At 41.8% G+C, this 22,919-nt stretch overlaps 1 protein-coding gene across 1 annotated transcript in view; it reads right to left on the bottom strand.

Moving 5' to 3' along the window:
- Positions 1–17,828, bottom strand: part of LOC124556485 (trypsin-1-like) — a 33,896-nt gene extending 16,068 nt beyond the window's left edge. The window contains exons 1-4 of the mRNA XM_047130440.1: positions 17,694–17,828; positions 12,651–12,742; positions 7,422–7,510; positions 7,063–7,204 (exon numbers count right to left, since the gene is read on the bottom strand). Coding sequence (XP_046986396.1) covers positions 7,063–7,204; positions 7,422–7,510; positions 12,651–12,742; positions 17,694–17,739 — 369 coding nt within the window. The 5' untranslated portion in view covers positions 17,740–17,828. The remainder of the gene's footprint in view (positions 1–7,062; positions 7,205–7,421; positions 7,511–12,650; positions 12,743–17,693) is intronic.
- Positions 17,829–22,919: the final 5,091 nt, after the last annotated feature.

Genomic DNA, 22,919 nt, shown 5'->3' with positions numbered 1-22,919 from the left:
GGAATCGATTCTGGGACCGCAGGATCTAGAGGCAGCAACGCTGACCTGTTTATTGTCTTCTTTCTATTTGTTTCTTCGTCGTTTTTCTTATGCAGTTCTGTGCGGCTGTCGCATTACATCTCTCAAATTCCCTGAATGAAAACTTTACTCGGTTTTTTGTTACAGAGGATGGCTGGACGGCTGACCGAACAGGCTGAGCTCCCCTGCCGGCTACCGCTAGACCATGAGCCGTGGACAATGGATATGATAACTGATAGTACCCGCACGTCCTAGTTACAGGTACCTTCTGGGTAAGCGTATGTTGTCCCTCAACGTCACCCCTTCCATTTGTCCAGCATACCACTTCAAAATGCTAGCTGGAAATGGCATTACACTGGCCAACCAGAACATTTTGGCTAGCCCTTTACTATGGGGATCGAGCGAGGCGTTGTGGCGGCAGGACACTTGACTCGCATTCGAGCGGACAGCGGTTCAAATTGACTTCCGGACTTCTAGATTTAGGTTTTCTGTGGTCTTCCTAAATGGCTCGAGGAAAATGTTTGGATTGTTTCTTTGCAAAGCATACGGCCAATTTCGTTTCCCACTTTTTCACAATCCGCGCTTGTGGTTTGGCTCTAATGGTTCGTTGTCGATGTGACATTGAACCCTAATCTTCCTTCCTTTAATGTAAGAATGAATATGTTTGAGTAATGTGAAGGATAGGGATATGCTACAGTAAAAGTACAAAAGATGATAGAGGCAAAAAGGATGGTTCAAATGACTCTAAGCACTATGGGACCTAACATCTGAGGTCATCAGTCCCCTAGACTTAGAACTACTTAAACCTAACTAACCTAAGGACATCACACACATCCACGCCCGAGGCAGTATTCGAAGTTTCGACCGTAGCAGCAGCGCGGTTCCAGACTGAAGCGCCTAGAACCGCTCCGCCACATCGGCAAAACGGAATCAGAGCACCGGCTCTTTGTACAGGCGGTAGTGAAAGTTGTTCGTTTAAGCCACTTTGTCAATAAGCAGGTTGTGATGGCCTTCTGATTTAGGTGAATGTGGTGGAAAAGCTCGAGTTCTTCGTATTTTAGGTAGCTGCGGCCATTACCATCTGTCTTCAGCGGAACGACGATATTGATACAACTAGTGGAAGACAAGACGATGTATGTTTCGCTTCGTTCAAGAACGTGGGCGTAAGAACCCCGTTTTCACTCGCGCGGTCTGAGGCGCGTTGCGGGTCGCGCGGCTCCCTCAGTAGGAGGTTCGAGTTCTTCCTCGGGCATGGGTGTGTGTGTTGTCCTTAGCGTAAGTTAGTTTAGGTTAGATTAAGTAGTGTGTAGGCCTAGGGACCGATGACCTCAGCAGTTTGGTTCCATAGGAACTTACCACCACCCGTTTTCACTGAAAATCTGTAGCGTAACTGACGTGTGTTAGGATGGCTCTCGCGCCCTGATACGTCGCATTTCAACCGAACGGTTGTGTGCGTACAAGCCCAGAACTGTCCTGCAGTGGTTCTGAAGACTACAGTTGTCGTTCTACCTCATGTCCTGGTACTCAAATCTGCCAGTTATTAATCCTGTTGAAACACATATGGTATATCATTGAGCGCACGTGCTGAGATCACATACAACTTCCTCGTAATCTGTAGGAACTGCATGACTTTTGCGTGAACAGCTGTTGCCATACTTCTCTGTCCACTTACCACCCGCTAATAAAATCCACTCCACGAGAAACTACACCTATCTTGTATGCTGTAGACGGCAGATGGGCAATAGTACTGTAGGTAATTAGTGTGTATTTCGTATGCTTCAGGCTGAAAGTGGCGTCCAAGCTGCTAACAGGTCATATTTTCGAATATCTTGAATATTTTGAGTCATACTTATGCATCAGAAGGTCGCCAGGATCCACGTACTTTTTGTAACGTCATACTCGACAAGCTGGAAACGTGATCGTGTGGACAGCCATCGGGTATCATTGATAACTTAGAGAAATCAGTAATGAAATGACTCAGAATGGCAATCGCTGTCTCCAGCACGTGACAGAGCCACATATTTACTTCAGCAGATACCTGGTACAACATTCCAAAGTAAGTGCAATCACGTATTGCTTGGAACCTTGTGCCTGTGTCACATTTTGTGGTCAACTGCTAGGTATACGACTTGATCCGTTCTCCTCGCGCACACCGAGGACGACGTGGTTAAGAGAGTGGGCGTTCAAATTCCTGTCTGGACATCCAGATTTATGTTTTCTGTGGTTTTCAAGGTTCAAATGGCTCTGAGCACTATGGGACTTAACATCTATGGTCATCAGTCCCCTAGAACTTAGAACTACTTAAACCTAACTAACCTAAGGACATCACACACATCCATGCCCGAGGCAGCATTCGAACCTGCGACCATAGCAGTCCCGCGGTTCCGGACTGAGCGCCTAGAACCGCTAGACCACCGCGGCCGGCATGTGGTTTTCACACATCTACTAAGGCAAATGGTTTCTTAAAAGCAAAGGACAAGGCCGTTTCTCTTCCCCTACACACACATATACTTACATACTCCGCAAGCATAGCGGAGGGTACCTTGTACCACTAGTAGTCATTCCCTTTCCTGTTCCACTCGTCTACATGCCCCCGTAAGGACCCTAATTTCTCTTATCTTTTCCTCCTGGTCCTTGGGCAACATGTATGTTGCTGGCAGAGAAATCGTTCTGCAGTCAGCTGCCTGTTCCCTACATTTTCTGAAGAGTGTTTCGCGAGAAGAACGTCGTCGTTCCTCCAGGGATTCCCATTTGAGTTCACGAACCATCTCCATAACACTGGCATGTTGATCGAACCTGCTGGTAACAAATATAGCAGCACGTCTCTGAATTGCTACAAAAATTTTCTTGGATCTTACCATGTGGGGATCCCAAAAAATCGAGCAGTTCGCAAGACTGCGTCGACTAATGTACTGTATGCGATCTTCTTTATAGATGAGCTACACCTTCCTAAAATTCCTCCAACAAACCAAACTCGACCATTCGTCTTCCCTATTACCGACCTTAGGAGCTTGTTCCATTTCACATCGCTTCGCAACGTTATGCCTAGATATTTAATCACTCCGACTGTATCAGAACATTACAACGTCGTTTTCCCTACTCAACTGCATTAACTTAAGTTTTTCTACATTTAGAACGATCTATGATTCTTTATACGGAACGAAAGTTCTGTCTGAGCAATTCCGTATCCTCTTACAGTCACACAACGAAGACATTTTCTCTTTCGAACTCGTGATCCATCTCCAATGACCTAATCGTCTATGACATTCTAAATCCTGACGTTTCCCCTTTTTTCTACCTTCTCGGGTCCACGTCCTCTATACATGCATCAATATTCCACCCACGAAAGAGGTAACTTACATAATCATCAGTGTGGGGCCTTTACCGTGTAGGATTAATACAGGAGATAGAAATACTTGATGCAAGAGTTGCAGGTTTCCTCCCGGTTTCGTTTAGCATGCTCGAGAGCGTCACGGGGATGTTTGTCGAAGAATATGGCAGACGTTACAAGAGCCGTATAAGAGGCGTTATGAATCGCCGAGAGGTTTCTGTTAAAATTCCGAGAGCATCCGCTCCAGGCAGAGTCACGCAGCATGTTAGTTCTCCCGATCATGACGTTAAAATCCGGCACATTCGAGCTCATAAAGAGCCTTAAGCCAACGGCACATTTACCGAACATTCGAACGTCAACTTTGAGCGTGCCGAGCTCAACGTGTTGCTGAACGCTCAAAAAACGATGAGGCTTGTGCGTGCTACACGCAATCACAGAGCACTCCAGCGGCAGTTGTCGGTTGTATATGGCTTGCAGTCACACAGTTTGTTTACGAAATGGACGGGCGTAAAATTCCTATGTCAGCACTATTAAAATGCACATATCTTCCGTTGTTCATATGTTCCTTATATTGTTCTGTCGGTAGTATACATAAATAAAAACTTAAGTATCCATGAACATGTTATAAGGCAAAAAGGAAAGCTCCGTGTACAGTCAGTAAGAACATCAGCTTACAAAAATTCCCTTACAAATAGTGCGATACATGTATACAATAGTCTTCCATATAAGTTAAAAATTATTTCATAATTATCACTTCTTAGTAATGGCCTAAGGTCATTCTTATTCTATCGTTGTTTCTATTCAGTAGCAGAAACCTTACAACATGTGAAACAGAAGACTAAGCAATAATACGCAAAATATCTTACCGAGTGCAAGCTCTCTTGTAGATAAATCCAACGGAATGGTTCAAATGGCTCTAAGCACTATGGGACTTAACATCTGAGATCATCAGCCCCCTAGACTTAGAACTACTTAAACCTAACTAACCGAAGGACATCACAAACATCCATGCCCGAGGCAGGATTCGAACCTGCGACCGTAGCAGCCGCGCGGTTCCGGACTGAAGTGCCTAGAACCGCTCGGCCACCGATGCCGGCTCCGAACGGAATATACTCACATTCTTGAGAGACTGAGAGAGAGAGAGAGGAGAATTATATTTACATAGTGTCCAATATATAGAATATAGTCGTACTAAAACAGAACGAAAATCTGAGAACCTATTAGAAAACGCGGAAAGGGGGAAAAAAGGGCGTGATGAGACGCAAACCTGCAACATACCACACATCACTTTGTAACTCTGCATCTCTATTGATTACACTATACCGAACTTTTGTATCATGCGACCTTGCCTTGTAGGTTACCATCTTCTGATGGCTATAATCGCACATATCTTACTATATCTTATTAACTGATATTTAATTATAACGAACTGTACCAAGAAAATGTGTTTTTCATGGATCTTGGCCTCGCGGGATTAGCCGAGCGGTTTAAGGCGCTGCAGTCATAGACTGTGCGGCTGGTCCCGGCGGAGGTTCGAGTCCTCCCTCGAGCATTGGGGTGTGTGTTTGTCCTTAGGATAATTTAGGTTAAGTAGTGTGTAAGCTTAGGGACTGAACACCTTAGCAGTTAAGTCCCATAAGATTTCACACATTCTACATGGATCTTAAATGTGCCTTTGCCTATGAATGGCATACCTTCATAACACGCAAATTACAATTCGAAAATTATTTAACCACCAATACGACGTTTCCTGTCGTTTTGTCACAACAGATCGTACCGATAAACGACTGGTTTTCGAAAGATCAGTTTTCTGATGCTTCGAAACGGCATATATTCATAGAACGTAAGTTGTAATATAAAAGCCACCAAATATGAGTTCAACTGAGGCTAATATGGCGTCTCCAGACTCAGTACTGAAAAGAGATGCCGTGAATGTGACGAGGGTGCCGTTTCTCCACCTTATTGGTCTACATTCGAACGTACGTTCAGAATATTTGCCGTTCTTGATATTGCTCTACACGTTCGGAAAGACTCCTCACCGTGCTTTTCCACGCCATGACGTCAGAAACTCGGCATGCTCAACGTTGACGTTCGAATGCACGGCCCTTAAGCCGACGGCTTCCTGACAGTGTCTGGTCCAGCGTACTTTTGACGATCGTCACAGGTTAGTTGGAAAATTGTAGTGCTAACAAAAACAACCTCTGACACACATCGAATGATGGCTGGCGTGGTACTGATAAATACACAAATGTAAATATACTGGCATAGTACCCCCTGCGGTCTGCAGTTTCACGATACGATCAGCTACATTCACGAAGAACCCCGCTCAACTGCTATGGCTCGACCATATAGAGTACCTGTTGAGACTTTATTACTTGCTCATTTCTCAGTCTCGTGCTTCGTTAAGACCTTGCGATTTCTGATGCTATGTTTTCCACAAGCACACAGATATTCACAACTTCCACGGACCTGGATAAACATTATACATTCATCTTACATGACCGTTATACACGGCATCAACAGTCCTTAAAATTCATTTACATATTCATCTAAAATGGCCGTCCAGGGGAGCTGTACAGACAGACCTTGCACACTCTGTCTGTCAAATTCAAATCACGCAGTACCATGTTTTAATTTGAATATCTTGTTAGTACCACATTATTTTCACATTTGCGTGCGTTTGTAGGCCACTAAAACTTTTATAAAACATTAATTACATTGCCTTCGGCAGAGGACGTGGTCAACATTAGCAATTAATTCTGTTAACAGTCCCATCCAAGTGTGTAGCCATTTTTCTCGTGATTTTCTTCCTAACATTTTATATGTATTTCCCGATCGCGTCCTTTGTCATTGGCAGCCTATCCTGGCCCACTGTTTTTATATTTTCTCTTCACAGTTTCCGGACAGCATTAACAATTTTGCATGACATCTACGATCTTTCATTGAGTTCTTAATTTTTTTAGTTTCCTTTTGGACCTTGGGTAGCTGCCTAGCATTTTGGGGCCTCTCCAAAATACCACTTTTCGAATTCTATTTCACTGTTATGTCCATACGTTTTTGTTTAGTTTTGCGTGTGATTATTTTATTGCATGTAATTGACTACTTGCTCACGAGGATGGTTTTGAGGTAACATATTGAACTGTGAAAGATTGGTTAAGATTTGATTGGAACCCGTAGCCAACTCCACTATGGTTTTAGCAGTCACCCTCGTTTGCACTGGACGGTGATTCCTGTGTGTCACTAATTTATCTTATGGGTGAACACAGATCACTGTGAGAACTGCTTTCGCTGTAAGTTTTCACTGCTCAGAGATAAACAGCGTCCCTAAGCTTAAGAATGCAAAAATTAATTTCTTTCCTGAGTCTCCTTATTATTATAAACTTTTCTTTGGGTGTCTTAACTTTTCTAAAATCATTAGTAGAGTGTATCCCAGACGTAGTTATCTAAGAATGAATCAGTGCGAAAAGCATATTCATTTCACAAACATTTACCGATTTCCTGTTATTAAATATGCCTATTAACTGATGGAAACGAATCGCGGTATGGTGAATCCCAAAATTTTTCTCGCTTGCCGTGCACCACATTAGGTCAGTTCAAACCCATAATATAGCGCACTTAAATAGCGAAGCGCAGGTTTAAGAAGGAATGTAACTCCATTTTCATTGGTCGTTACTATTATTTTTATTCTACAAGAAGTAGTGATACATTCATACCTTAAGTACTGCTATGTCGTAGTCCGAATAGGCGGGGACGTAGTGACTATGTGGCACAAATCTTTCAACAGTGTGCACGCTGCCACCTGTCTCCCGAACACTGGAGCCCGCCCTTACGGTCGCGTTCTGTGCTGGCACAGCCCTAAACACAACAATACAAGAAACCGTGACATTTAACGCACATCGCCGTAAAACATGCATTTGCAAAGTGTTACTGTTGCTGTGGTATAACCTAGAGATAATGAATGTTTAGATTTCATCGATCACAATCATGAAACTGGCTGAAGCTCTGCTTCATAACAGAAATGAAGTTAACTGAGAATGGTAAACAAATTCATGCAGATGTTTTTGCTACTTACAAGTTGTAACAGTATCCTGTAGTAACTGCCCAGTTTTCGTTTATAATAACAGCACCACACATGTGTTTTCCATCTAACTGTAGCGACAACTGAAACAAAAGGAAGACATAGAAACTTAAATGGTTCAAAGGGCTCTGAGCACTATGGGACTTAACATCTGTGGTCATCAGTCCCCAATAACTTAGAACTACTTAAACCTAACTAACCTAAGGACATCACACACATCAATGCCCGAGGCAGGATTAGAACCTGCGACCGTAGCGGTCACGCGGTTCCAGACTGAAGCGCCTAGAACCGCACGGCCACACCGGCCGGCATAGAAACTTAAAGTAAGCATTTATACAAAGTTTCTGCTCACGACAAGAAATAAAACTGCACTGCAAGGATCGAACATCGACTTGGAAAAAGACGATGAAACAGGAAGCTCTGACAGAAAAAATAAGAATTATCTTTTTTATGCCATCAATGAATTTTTAAATGAGAAAACGGATGAAGGAGGTAATATATTTTATTTTTATTTTAAAAATTATTTTTATAAATTTTACCATATTCGCAGAGCAGTTGACCTCTTTCCTGAAGTATGTAAATGATTATGGATTTCAAAACTTCGCGTGCATATCCTGAGTAGTGTGACATCAAAGGCATTCTAATTAAATTTAATCACTCTGTCACAGTGGTCCCAAACCTGGTGGTAATAACACCGTTAGAGGTAAATTTTAATTTTCTGAACCGGAAAAATGATGTTCAATTATGCTTCGGTCACGAAAGTAAATTATTTTTAAAGGATCTTTAATATTATCACTGTTTCGTAATACTGTAATACTGATTACGTAAGTTGCCACTAACTACACTTTTATCAGAAATTGATTCGTTATTAATTTATCAACAACAAACCAACTAATTTACATCCCAACACAACAGTAAGTAATGGCTACTATACTGCTGTTCCACCTACTCTGTATTATTATTATTATTATTAGGCAGTCGACACATACAAAGCATTGGCAGCCTGAAGTATTCCAATTTCTGCCAGTTCAGAATCAAGCAGTCCAGCAATCAAGTGATTTAGCAAAAGTAGGGCTAAGTGTAGTGCCCACATTTTAATTTGGTTGTTTTAGATAGGGGTGCAGGTTGCCGCTGAAGCAGGTATCGCAAGGAAGATGAGTGGTGCAAAGGAACCATGTTTTGCGACATGTTTCTACTCTCAATGTGGATAATTAGCTTCATTTTCTCGGAAGGAGATGTAGGTAGCACTACGATTTACTGGAAATTGCTTCATAGTTCTGTAGCAAGAAGATAGAAATAGCAGTACCAATTGTTTCATTGATTCATTAGTTCGTGATTTAATAAAGCACCTACAACACATAAAAATCATTTATCTTAGGTCGTTTTAAAAATGAAAGTGTACGAAGTAATTTTTTTTTTCATTTTAAAGGTTAGTGAGGCGATATTGTCGATGGCGGTGAGGGAACGAGGGGGGTTAATAGCTAACACCTGATTGTACGCGAGGATAACGGTCTCAGAAAGGTTGGAAATCACTACTCTGTAACCTAGAGCCTGAATACGGAAAATATGGGCGCAAGACTAGGAACCTTAGAATTCACTTCTCGAGTTATTGGAACATTGGTCAAGTGCTACGCGGGATTTCATACTCGAGCCAGTTCCTTTCTCTCCATAAGTGAATTATCAAGCGTTAACTCTGTAGCTAAAATGCGTTTCCTTTTCATTGGTAACATTTGATTGAAGAACTTACGTATGGAGAAATAAGCAAACTTAATTCAACCTTTTTTTAAAGGAATAGCTTATTAATACGAATAAAAACAAATTCTGAGGTCTCATTTAGAGACAGGAAGCCCTGAAACGAAGAAAGCCTTACTGTCATTGGAGGTGCTCTTATTTGGCTTCGAAATAATCTCGATTATCACACAAGTGAGACAAAAAAAATCAAATCCGTGTGCGATGCCATAAGCTTTCTCTGGAAGAATTCATCACAGACTACTTACTTTACGTAGTGACATAATAAAAATCACTTTAGTACTTGGCGTAGGAGAATGAAAAAATATTTTTATCATCCAACAAAGAACTGCTAGAATAACCCACGGTGAAAAATTAATTTATACTTATACTCTTAACTTAAAAAAAATTTCAGTCCCTCAAATTTACGTTTCTTAATTCTTCATAAAAGCTTACGTTTGTAGAGAACCAAGAGTAACGTTAGCATAAACCTGCATTCTCCTCATTTTAGTATAAGGGTAAAATATAGATTTTCTTTGAAAGATCAGGAGCTTTCAGTTTCAATATCTCTAATTTTAACCAAGGAATTCGAATATACAGTAACATGACACTTCAAATAAAATATGTTAAGGGTCTTTATACTGAGATAATAGTTCTTAAACCTTTTCTTCAGTCAATAAATATATGTAGTAAACCATTCTAAATGTAAAATTACGCACAGATACATACAGAGATTTTTAACATTGCACACTGCAATTGTGTGAATTTTACAATTTTGCCTACTTTGTATATTGCACTACATTTTTTACCCAGGAAATAATTTGTAGTTTTGCAGTCAAAAGCAAGAAGAAATGTAGTAAAATACAATTTTCACTTTTATTTAAGCTACCAGAGATGTATGAACCGTCTGCGCTGTATGTTATATGTAATTATGCTCAATGTATTATTTTAATCTGAGAAAAGAGAGTTAAGATCAGGACTACTGGCGTTCTACACCATATGCACTAGTCAGCAACAGTCTGGAGCCAAGCTCTGATCTCACTCACAATGGGATTCTAATTTTTAAGGTCTGTTCCAAAGAACTATTGTGGAGTTATAGAGACCTAAGGTGTTACTCTTGCAATGTCTAGCCTCAGTACACTTTCACACCTGCTGGCTACGAGCGACTACCTGCAAACGTACCTCTTCGCTTTGGGGCTTTGAGTGTCGTTGCTAAAATTTTTGTTGTTTCATATTCCGCATACTGTCGCTAGTTATCAGTTGGCCTTATAGGTCCGGAGAGAGATCCTTATAGGAACTCCAATTTAATTTTCGTCATCTGACCATTTTCAGTTCCAGTTTAAATCTTCTTCTTCTGAGAACCTTGTACCAATATATGAGAATTCGTGGTAACACCTTCATCGATGTGTTTGAATCTCTTTATTGCAATGCGACCGGTTTCGGACACACCGCTCTGGCATCAGGCCGCTTTATTGGCACAAAATTCAGTGTGTAGCGGGCACTTCATGCATGGGTAGCTCTGCTGACTCTAAGTCTGATTTATATCCTCCGTTATTCCAGCATGGAAAGTTGGTTATAGGACCAATTATTGTCAATAGAGGTGCCTGATGACGGTGCAGTGTGTCACCGAAAAAGAGATTCAAACACACGGCTGAAGATATTACCATTAATTCTCATATACTAACAGGCCGTTATCCTACTCTCCATTCGAAATATAAGATGGATACACGGAACTCTACCAATATTTCTCTTTCTTTCTCCATCTCTCAGCAATTTCTCTTCGGGTGTACTCAGTTCCATTTTCCCTTAACACGATATCCCCAACGGATTGTGCTCCATCTACCATCCTATGTGATTTCCTTTTTTGGTTATTTTGCTTCAGACTGCACTTCATTTTTACCCTTCTGGTATGAACATCTGTAGTCAACGAGGCCAACTGATACGTTGTCTGTAATATTTCACTGGTATTCTTTTTCAATACTCCTGTTCATTTTTTATACTCCTAAAGGTAATTTCACCTGTATAGTCGTTATTAGCTTCTTTTCCTGGATGGAATTGGTAAAATGTAATTTTTTTTTCCGCACACCCAATGTTTCCTACAATCTTCCATCAAAGTATATAATTTCTTACATTGAACTGAATATTCCTTGACTAGGATTAGTTTAAAAATGTTGTGGCGATTCATGGTGGTCGGCATTCTCTTTCCGCATATTAATACATCTTGATAGAGGCTAGGCATTACACAATCCATTCTTCGCTTGTTGCGTCGTCGTTCAGGTAATAGCACATTCTCCTCTTTTTACAGACGTAACAAAATTTATTTCGTCCTCTTGGGCAAACCATTAAAATTAGACTACATCCAAGATAACCCAAAAGCTTTAGCAATTGATTGTCATAGCAGTTGACTGAAATATAAATGATGCTTACAGAAGACTGATAAGGAACAAACATGTTCAGTGACAAAAAGCCGTTGTCGCGTGTTTAGCGAAAGGTACTTAGAATCTCTCGTTCACAGTTCGAAATTTGTAAACGAGGAACAGCTCGACAAGAGACACGAAACGTGTGCCATGAAACAAGCTTCAAGATGAAACTCTGACAAGAACATATGAAGTGATCAATAGTTTGAAACTGTGTAATGTTCTGTTTGCTAGTCGTTCGGAAGCAAATTACGATTGGATTAATACATTTTGGGCATTCGCACAAAGAATTCATATACTTTAATCGCAAGCAGGCAGTCGAAGACAGTAAACGGATGACAGGAAATACGTCACAGTCGTGTTTTCCTTTCAAACGTGATGCACCAGTCTGGATTACTTGGCCTTGTTTCTTTACAGAAGAAGTGAAGACGTCCATATGCTTTCCTATGTCCTGGTTCTTACATGACAATGGGAAATAGTGAATCGTTTGCATTTTCTACCTGTTTTACCACGAAGAAACAAATGGAGAGAGTAAATGGGAGATGAAGAAGCTTGCACAGGATAGAGTAGCATGGAGAGCTACATCAAACCAGTCTCATCAGGACTGAAGACCGAGCGAGGTGGCGCAGTGGTTCGACACTGGACTCGCATTCGGGAGAACGACGGTTCAATCCCGCGTCCGGCCATCCTGATTTAGGTTTTCCGTGATTTCCCTAAATCACTCCAGGTAAATGCCGGGATGGTTCCTCTGAAAGGGCACGGCCGACTTCCTTCCCCATCCTTCCCTAATCCGACGAGACCGATGACCACGCTGTCTGGTCTCCTTCCCCAAAACCAACCAACCAACCAACCACCCAGGACTGAAGACCACAACAACAACACCGTAAGACCAGTCATCCATAGGTTAATATTTAACTCAGTTGAATGAAGAAATAACGTCGTATCAAGCGCAGCTAATTGTAATTGTCCACTGTCTAGGAAATTCACTAAGTTTACAGTAAAGTGACCATAAGTACAAATGTGAAATCTATTGGCCACTTACGGCTGGTGTCTATAAAAGTTTATGTATCATACTTACGGAATAAGGTACTTCCGTAATATTTGCCGGCAGTCCGCCAACTATGCGACGATGCCTGTGCAGCGATCGGCATTCAGCGTTTCGGCAAAAAACTGTCAACAGAGAAAGCACGAATTAAAAATTTTGTTACCAGACTTAAATGTGAGCTATTTGAATTCATTCTAAAGGACTTTATTTTAATATAGTGACACAAAGCTACGCAAAGAACATTAGCTGTTTTCGAAGTGCATAGAATTAAGGTGCCTGTTACACAGGAGTAATCATTGTCCACTGTTGGTCGTTAGTCTTTCCACCTCAGATTAGATATAGGATAAGTGCCAATGTACGTTTGGCAAAAAATCCAAGCATCAGTAATGTGTGACAACTGAATTGTGGGAAAAATAAAATTTATATATCTTTCCTGAGCTCCCCTCCTCCCCCTCCCCCCCCCCCCTCCATCTTTTTTCAATATATATTTCACTTCCTAACGGCCTATCAGAGCTGGTGTGTTGTATTTATATTTGCTTAAAGTTGTGATTTTGCGAAAACGGGAATTATGTTGTAGAGGGATCATGTAAAACACTAGACATGGTTAACTGTCTTTTATTAGTTACGTAACGGATACATGAGGTTCTGTTCGACATGCCCTAACATGACATCGGCAAAGAAAACGAGATCGTCTTCCATACCTAGCAAACAATTATTAGTTCCCTAGCCCACAATACCCGACAAGCACAAACCATTGTTGAATACCTATAGCGTTCATAGCGTGCATTTACTTTGTGGGTCGGCCGGTGTGGCCGTGCGGTTCTAGGCGCTTCAGTCTGGAACCGCGTGAGCGCTACGGTCGCAGGTTCGAATCCTGCCTGGGGCATGGATGTGTGTGATGTCCTTAGGTTAGTTAGGTTCAAGTAGTTCTAAGTTCTAGGGGACTGATGACCTCAGATGTTAAGTCTCATAGTGCTCAGAGCCATTTGAACTATTTTGTTACTTTGGGGGAGTAGTAAGAAAAAATGTTCCTTATGATTATTGTCTTACAATTAACTCCTCATCGCAGAGCAAGGCGCTGGCGAGACATTCAGATTTTATTCTCACCAACATCACAGTAATTTTTGATGGTTCAAATGGCTCCGAGTACTATGGGACTTAGCATCTGAGGTCATCAGTCCCCTAGAACTCAGAACTACTTAAACCTAACTAACCTAAGGACATCACACACATCCATGCCCGAGGCAGGATTCGAAACTGCGACCATAGCGGTCGTGCGGTTCTAGACAAGCGCCTAGAACCGCTCGGCCACACTGGCCGGCCACTAATTTTTGATCCTGCAGGAAGTTACTTATCTCAGTGATGGAATGTTTGTTTCGTGTGAGGTGCTTCAGTGGACTATTACCCCCCCAATGATCAAATTCCATTCCAGCCACTCTGGTTTTTCATCGTTTCCGCACATCACATCGCTAATACCAGGGTAGTTATCTAAGCACGAGAGATTTCTCTTCTGTCCTTGTTCAGTTCGAGCACAGTCACAACTTCGATGTTGTCTCAACGAAAAATTTTCTTTGAAAGCGCGGGAATCTTGTAACATGAGGAAACGCGTAGATCACTATCACTTCACTTTCACTTATTGTAATCGAACAAACGCGTCATTTGTACTAATGAATCTAAGTATTCAATACTGTTACTGGAAATACGTTATCTATTCACTAATGTCTGTTGTTTTTGATATACTGGTCTACATATTTAGAAAAAAAAAAAAAAAAGATTGCATACAGAATGGTCGTTATTTATTCAGCCTGCCGAGTGCCAAACGCAGCTGCATTTCCAGCAGGAAATGTAACCGGATGTATAATGAACAATAAACATGGATCTTCTTTCTAGCAAAGTAATGGCAGTGTTTCTCGTTTCCCGATGCTCTTTCATCATACTGTGGAAGCCTTATGAGCAGCACAAGATGGAGCGGCCGTCATCGCTCGAGCCCTTCCCCACAGCTGGAAGTCGTCCAGACTTTGACGCAAATGGCTCTCATGAAATCAGCGCTACTTAGTATCTAGAAATGCTGAGGACGTCATCACGGGTACTCCCAAATCACGATAACAGTTGAGAGACTTCGCGAAAGGAACGCTTCCTACTGTCTTTATGACGTTGTTTTAGCAATCTAAAGCTGTGATTCCAGTGGTATTAGATGTCCGTTCTTGCCTGTTTTTGTTACTCCACTTCCTGTCCTATAGGCTCCTATCCCTCTATCTCTCACAGCGAAATTACACGATTCAGCATTACCCGTTGGTAACATAACCCATGAGATTTCTGGAAGTGTGTAGCAAGGTGCGATGAAAATCTTGATTTATTCTAATGCGTATCACTTGTACTCAACGTGATCGAAAAATCAGAGGTATAACACTCAGTTTTCACATCACAAATTTAGGAGAATAATTACAAAAGGAAGTAATTTCATCACTGATTTTTTTCAAGTGCAGCAAGTTACTTCAGTTACAATTTGTAGAAACGCAGTGTCCCATTTGATTCATGCTACATATGTTTCGCACAGGGCCACGGCTATAAAACAGGGAAATTAGGACTGATATAGAATCTTACAGTCCATACATGTTACTCAAATAGGAAAAGAGTGGTGGAACCGCATATACCGTCGACCATAGATGTACTGTGACTCGAGCCGCATAATCGTTATTTTAGGTGTCTTCGATTTCCCTTTCACAGCTTTTATTATTTTCTCATATGACAGCAATTACATTAAACTGAACTGTGGTTTCTTCAGAATGTCGCTGATGCTTTTGACTGCTTCGTTGTGTTGGTGATCTGAAACTGTGCAGTGGTCGACGTGGTTTCTATATTATTTCATGACTAGTCTGTAACACAACTAAATCTTGAGAAATTATTACCTCATTTGTTGAAACTTCCTGACAGATTAAAACTGTGTGCCGGGCCGAGACTCGAACTCGGGACCTTTGGGTTTCGCGTGTAAGTGCTCTACCAACTGAGCTATCCAAGCACGAAAGGCAAAGGTCCCGAGTTCGAGTCTCGGTCCGGCACACAGTTTTAATCTGCCAGGAAGTTTCATATCAGCGCACACTCCGCTGCAGAGTGAAAATCTCATTCTGGACCTCATTTGTTGCTTTCAGCCCATCTATGGGTATCATCAACATGCACCATAGGTGTTATTCATGGATATTTCAATGACTGAATTTCATTAGTTGGGGCAGACGACGGTGATACAGTAATTATCAGATTAATATAGCACGCTCTGAGCGTCAAGTTATTAATATTCGAGGGAAGCTCTTTAGGTACTTTCAGGGTTGTAGGTCAACTAAATGACGGTAGCATCAAGAAAACAAAATTGCTCACAGCGCGGCTCAACACAGCAGGAAAAAAATAATTACTGCATGTGGCGTGTCCCGAGTTTTCTTTTGATTCGAGGACAGGGAGAGTGAAAGAAAGTATGAGATCAAGCCTTCGCAACCACGACACGAACCTGCCTGATAGAACGAAAAGAGCCGTCAAGAAGCTGAGACACGAATAATCATAGGATAATTTTGAGTACATTTTAAAAAATGGTAAGAGGAACGGCGTTTTACTTTCTTTATATTTAACCCACCGTAAATTTGCGAAAGTAGATGAGAAAGTGGTGATACTAAACAAGTCATCTGATTTTCTTATGTGTCAACGACTTTATGCATTATTATTATTATGAAATTCACAACGAACTAACACAGTCACTGTTACAAATCGGGGAAATAAGAGAGTGATTACTGAAATTGTTGCAATGAGATAATGGCCTAATTATTAGCCGCGGTGGAAACTAAAATCTGCAGTCCTGCTTGAGACACACCATTTTGCAAATTCTGTTGCATTATAATGAAACAGATTCACATACTTAAGAGTATATTTTTAGGTGCACAAAAGAATATTGAAAAAATTATCTGAGTAGACTAGTGCTTTTGCAAATATCATAAGAAAAGTTATAGAATGGTGAGGACATTTCTATCTTGCCTCTCGGTTTCTTGCAACACGGACTATAACAGCTATGAGTGAGGAAATTCTTTACAAACATTGAACTGATCACAAATACAATTTTTACTTTCCAAATGGTTTAGATGGCTCTAAGCACTCTGGGACTTAACATCTGAGGTCATCAGTCACCTAGACTTAGAACTACTTAAACATAAATAACTTAAGGACATCACACACATCCATGCCCGAGACAGGATTCGAACCTGCAACCGTAGCAGCCGTGTGGTTCCGGACTGATGCGCCTAGAACCGCTCGACCACAATTTTTACTGTCAACGTAGACAATCCACATGTCCTCAGAATGAGATTTTCACTCTGCAGTGGAATGTGGGCTGATATGAAACTTCCTGGCAGATTAAAACTGTCTGCCGGACCGAGACTCGAACTCGGGAACTCGACCAGCTTGTGTTCAGTAAAGTACTCAAACACACCGCAAACTTTTAGTGCACTTGTTGCAAAATAAAATTTAAAAACACGAAATAACTCATGTTGCAGAATGTCTGATAAGATATATAATTACTTTCGGTAAAGGCCACATTTTGACTCCGAAAATAAATGTAAAAATGTTGAAGGCAGCGGGAGGAAATTCCTTCGATTCAAACCTGGAATCAATTTACTTTGATGTCGTCGTCTTAGCCCATGAAATACACATACCTGATCATGAGACAATTTGTATGATTCTACATTTTGTGTGAATCATCTACAGCGAGAAGGATAACCTTTTCAGTTAATCTGTTCTGTTTTCTTATGTTTCCGAATATAGAAAAGAAACCAGTTTTGCTACAATGCCCCTATAGCATCTACTGTCGGTGCAGGTTGCGGACCGAGATGAGTTTTTACACTAAGTCATTGCTTATTTCTTGACAATATACCTCCCAGTGCGGTTAACGTGTGAGGCAGTCTTTAATACTGAATAACGAAGGCTCTCGGAAATGACGGCAAATAGCCGACAGTCAGCTGCTGACGGGCGAGCTGTGCGATATAGGCACGGTGAAGCGATTGGAAGTTAGCAGCTAGCGGCGCGACCGCGGGAACTCACGCGGCAAGGCGGCGAGGAGCCACAGCAGGCAGCGGGCAACATCCATGTTGTCGGCTCTCTGGAGGCGCGTCTACTGAGCCCCACAGAGATAAAGCCTGTGCTTTATTCTCCGATAACTATTGTGCAACTGCAAAATCACATGTGCGTCTCTGCTCGTAGGCGCCGGAATCGAGACGGTGAGGCGCCGTCGCCGAGGCCGGACGCACGTAGTCACCGCTTATCGCCGCAAACATCTCCCGCATGCCACCCAGTTGAACCCGTCGATCAAGGGCGCTGTTTATTTACAAACGAGGCCGTTGGGGCGTAGTGTCACACAGGTTTTTCGGGACAGCTCGCCTACGCATGCTGCGTCTCCGTTTCTAGTCAACAGCTTAGAGCCAAACGTGTCGCAGACGGTAGTTCCGGAAGCGTAGATCCGGGCCGAATCATTGGTCCTGGACGCTGGACATAAATCCTAAAATGAAAATAATAAGCTACACAAACACTTAAAAATCTGCAACTACTTATGCGTTGTACAATAGAAATAAATACACTGACGGAAAAAAGATCGTAACACCAAGAAAGATTTGTGTGACATGAACTGAAGTTGGTAGGCGTGTTTCTACATCTGAAACGTGATGTCTATTCAAATTTCTCTCTAGTCGCGTAAAGCCGGTCGTTGTGGCCGAGCGGTTCTAGGCGTTTCAGTCTGGAAACGCGCTGCTGGTGCGGTCGCAGGTTCGAATCCTGCCTCGAGCATGGTGTGATGTCCTTAGGTTAGTTAGGTTTAAGGGGGCAGGACGTCAAACGGGCCGACTTGGAGCAGGAGAGGCATCTCAGGACATTTTAATTTCCAGTGTCTATACTTTTACAAATAAATTCATAAAACATTGTCACCATCACCGTGAAGGATTCAGGATTCACACTCATTGGAGTGGAAGTTCGAAAACATAACAAAATAATTTTTTTTACGTGCGAAATTTAATCATTTTTTCACTTACTAATGGCTGCATTTGTTGCTATAGGTACACTTTTCTTCATAAGTTAGAGAGATTCTTCGATGAATTTTGCACAGCATACATACCATACTCACAGGTGTATGAAACTCTAGAATTTATTTAATTTATGAAAAAATTAATGAACTGTTATATTTTGAACTTCATATTTAGAAAAAAACACAAATTTTATAGTTAATTACCTCAATTTTTACCACAGTTTTTAATAGATTTGGAAAATTATAGAGTTTAATACACCTTTCAGTATGGTTTGTATGCTGTGTAAAATTCATCGAAGGATCTCTCTTACTTATCAAGAAATGTGTACCTATAGCAACAAATGCTGCTATTAGTAAGTGAAAAAAAATGATGAATTTTCACACGCAAAAAAAATTACTTCGTTATGTTTTAGATCTCCCACTGCTATGAGTGTAAATTCTGAATCCTTCCTGGTCATGCTGACAAAGTTTTATGAATTTATTTGTAAAAGTATAGACAGTGGAAATTGAAATGTCCTGTAGTGCCTCTCCTGCTGCAAGTTGGCCCGTTTGACGTCCTACCCCCTCCCCCCCCCCCCCTTAAGTAGTTCTATGTCTAGGGGATTGATGACCTCACATGTTAAGTCCCATAGTGCTTAGAGCCATTTGAACCATTTTAGTCGCGTAAGAGTGGAACCGGAGGAAGCAAATCAGGTTTGCTATAAGTACATGCTGTAACGGTCGTGAGAATTGGTTGTCTTTGAGATTGGACGTGGTGAATTGATATTAGACAAGAATACCTTTTAGGCGACAAAGATGTCATTATCAGCACTTCAGTGAGTTTGAGCGAGGTCGTGTATAGGGCCACAAGATGCTGGACAATTCTTCAGCGATACTGCAGAAAGATTTGGTAAGAATTTAGCCACTGTACATGAATGCTGGCAGCGGTGATGACGCGAATTTACGGTCCCAAGGAGACCGGGCTCCAGACTGCCACGCGGCACTACCGAGAGGGAAGATCATCGTATTCGGCGTATGGCTCTGGTGCACCGTACTGCATCTAATGCAGCAACGTGAGAAGCAGTTGGTACGAAATTGACACAGCGAACTGTTACAAATCGGTTACTTCAAGCACAGCTCAGAGCCAGACACCCTGTAGCGTGCGTTCCACTGACGCCAAACCACCGTCATTTGCGACTTCAGTGGTGCCAAGTGAGAGCTCATTGGAGTGCAGGGGACAGAGTGGAGATCTGGTGTCTTTTCTGATGAAAGCACGTTCTGTCTTTATGCCAGTGATGGTTGTGTGTTGGTTAGGAGGAACCCAGAAGAGACCCTGCAATCAACCTATCTGCGTGATAGACACACTGGACCTACACCTGGAGTCTGGGGTGGGATTTTGTATGACAGCAGGAGCACTCTCGTGGTTATCCCAGGCACCCTGACTGCAAATTTGTACGTAAATCTGGTGATTCGATTTGTTGTGGTGCCATTCATGAACAGCATTCTAGGGGATGTTTTCCAATAGGATAACGCTCGCCCACATACCGCTGTTGTAGCCCAAGATGTTGTCCAGAGTGTCGACATATTGCCTTGGCCTGATCGGTCACCAGACCAGTCTTCAATGGAGCACATATTGGACAACATCGGACGATAACTCCAGCGTCATCCATAAACAGCATTAACCGTCCTTATATTGACCGACAAATTGCAACAGGCATGAAATTTCAGTCCACAAACTAACATCCGGCACCTGGACAGGACAATGCTGGCACGTTTTCATGTTTTCATTCAACAATCGGGCGATTACACCGGTTATTAATGTGTCAGCATTTCACATATGCAATGGCTTATCTCTCACTTACGTTAACCTGTCACTAGAATGAAATTTTCACTCTACAGCACAAGCTTGGGTAGCTCAGTTGGTAGAGCACTTGCCCGCGAAAGACAAAGGTCTCGAGTTCGAGTCTCGGTCCGGCACACACTTTTAATCTTCCAGGAAGTTTCATTAATCTGTGATCTTGCAATATAATCGCTTGAATATGTTACCTAGCCAAATGTATTCCCGAAATTTCAGTATTCTCCATTAATTATTCTTCGGTGTTGGGATTTTTTTCCGTCAGTGAATTTCATACTACAAGGTATTATTAGATCAAATGGGGAAATGGGTCGGCTTCGCACAGAAACGAAGTTCGTATCAACGAAATTTTAACTTTTTATCTTTGAACAAGTAGTGCGATAACGCGACTCAAGTTTTAATTTAATGTTGTCGGTGTTATTCTGGTAGTGGCCTTCAACTGGAAAACTGGTTTTACTACGTTAGACAATCCTGTGCTGGGCTATTCACCTTTGCGTTACAATTGCAACCTATAAACATTTGAAACTGCTTGGTCTATAATTTTATCCCTCTCTCTCCTCCATCCTTAATCCATCACCCAACTGACCATTCCTGGGTGCCTCACGATGTATGCTGTCATCAGATCCAAGTTGTGCCAAGTTGTGCCATGAACTTCATTTCTACATCTACATTTACATCTACATGGTTAGTTTGCAATTCAAACTTAAGTGCCTGGCAGAGGGTTCATCGAAACATTTTCATACTACTTTTCTACCATTTCACTCTCTAATGGCGCATGGGAAAAAAGAACACCTAAATCTTTCCGTTCGAGCTCTGATTTCTCTTATTTTATTATGATGACCATTTCTCCCTACTTAGGTGGGTCTCAACAAAATATTTAGGCATTCGGAAGAGAAAGTTGGTGATTGAAATTTCGTAAATAGTTCTCGCCGCAAAGTAAACCGCCTTTGTTTCAGTGGCTGCCACCCCAACTCGCGTATCATATCAGTGCCATTCTCACCCCTACTGATCAATAACACGAAACGGGCTGCCCTTCTTTGCACTTTTTCGATGTCCTCTGTCAATCCTACCTGGTAAGGATCCCATACCGCGCAGCAATATTCCAGCAGAGGACGGACAAGTGTAATGTAGGCTGTCTCTTTAGTGGCTTTGTCGCATCTTCTTAAGTGTTCTGCCAACAAAGCACAGTCTTTGTTTCCCCTTCCCCACAATATTATCTATGTGGTCTTTCCAATTTAAGTTGCTCGTAATTGTAATTCCTAGATATTTAGTCAAATTGACAGCCCTTAGATTTGTGCGATTTATTGTATACCCAAAATTTATCGGATTTCTTTTAGTACCCATGAGGATGACCTCGCACTTTTCTTTGTTTAGTGCCAATTGCCACTTCTCGCACCATACAGAAATTCTCTCTGGATCATTTTGTAATTGGAATTGATCGTCTGATGATTTTACTAGACGGTAAATTACAGCATCATCTGCAAACAATCTAAGGGGGCTGCTCAGATTATCACCTAGATCATTTATGTAAATCAGGAACAGCAGAGGGCCTATGACGCTACCTTGCGGAACGCCAGATATCACTTCTGTTCTACTCGATGATTTACCGTCTATCACTACGAAGTGTGACCTCTCTTGGAGTAAATCACGAATCCAGTCACACAACTGAGACGATGCTCCATACGCAAGCAATTTGATTAATAGTCGCTTTTGAGGATCGGTATCAAAAGCCTTCTGGAAATCTAGAAATATGGAATCGATCTGAGATCCCTTGTCGACAGCACTCATTGTTTTATGGGAATAAAGAGGTAGCTGTGTTGCACAAGAACGTTATTTTCTGAACCCGTGTTGGTTATGTTCAGTACTTCCTCAACTGTTGTCCGATCGACCCATCTAATCTTCAGCATTCTTCTGCAGCACCAAATTCCAAAAGCTTCTATTCTGTTCTTGTCTGAACTTTTTATCACACATGTTTCACATCCGTAAAAGCCCACACTGCACATTAATATCTTCAGAAATGAATTGCTAACACCTTAATTCGTCAGTTTATATACATCGCTGTGCAAAACTTAAGGACGAAAGTAATTTCCTTATGATGTGTAACTGCCGACTAAGATAGCTCAATGAAACTTGCACCATACATATCTATATCTACATCTACATACGTACTCCGCAAGCCCTCCACAGAGGGTACCCTGTGTTACTACTAATCATTTCCTTTCCTGTTCCACTCGCAATGTGCTCCAATGATGGCCACAATTTGGTAAGGAGTTCTTGCGGTAGGGCGTTCCATCCCTCCACCTGCGCGATCGACAGCTGGTGGATTGTTATTGATTCATGTGGACTTGCTACAATACGGCTCCCCAACGCACCCCACAAGTGCTCAACAGGATTTACATTGGGGTAACGGGGTGGGCAG

The sequence above is a fragment of the Schistocerca americana genome, chromosome X, assembly GCF_021461395.2.
Source record: "Schistocerca americana isolate TAMUIC-IGC-003095 chromosome X, iqSchAmer2.1, whole genome shotgun sequence".
Lineage (NCBI taxonomy): Eukaryota > Metazoa > Arthropoda > Insecta > Orthoptera > Acrididae > Schistocerca > Schistocerca americana.
The sequence above is the reverse complement of the archived record's forward strand: the minus strand, read 5'-3'. Positions and strand labels throughout refer to the sequence as shown.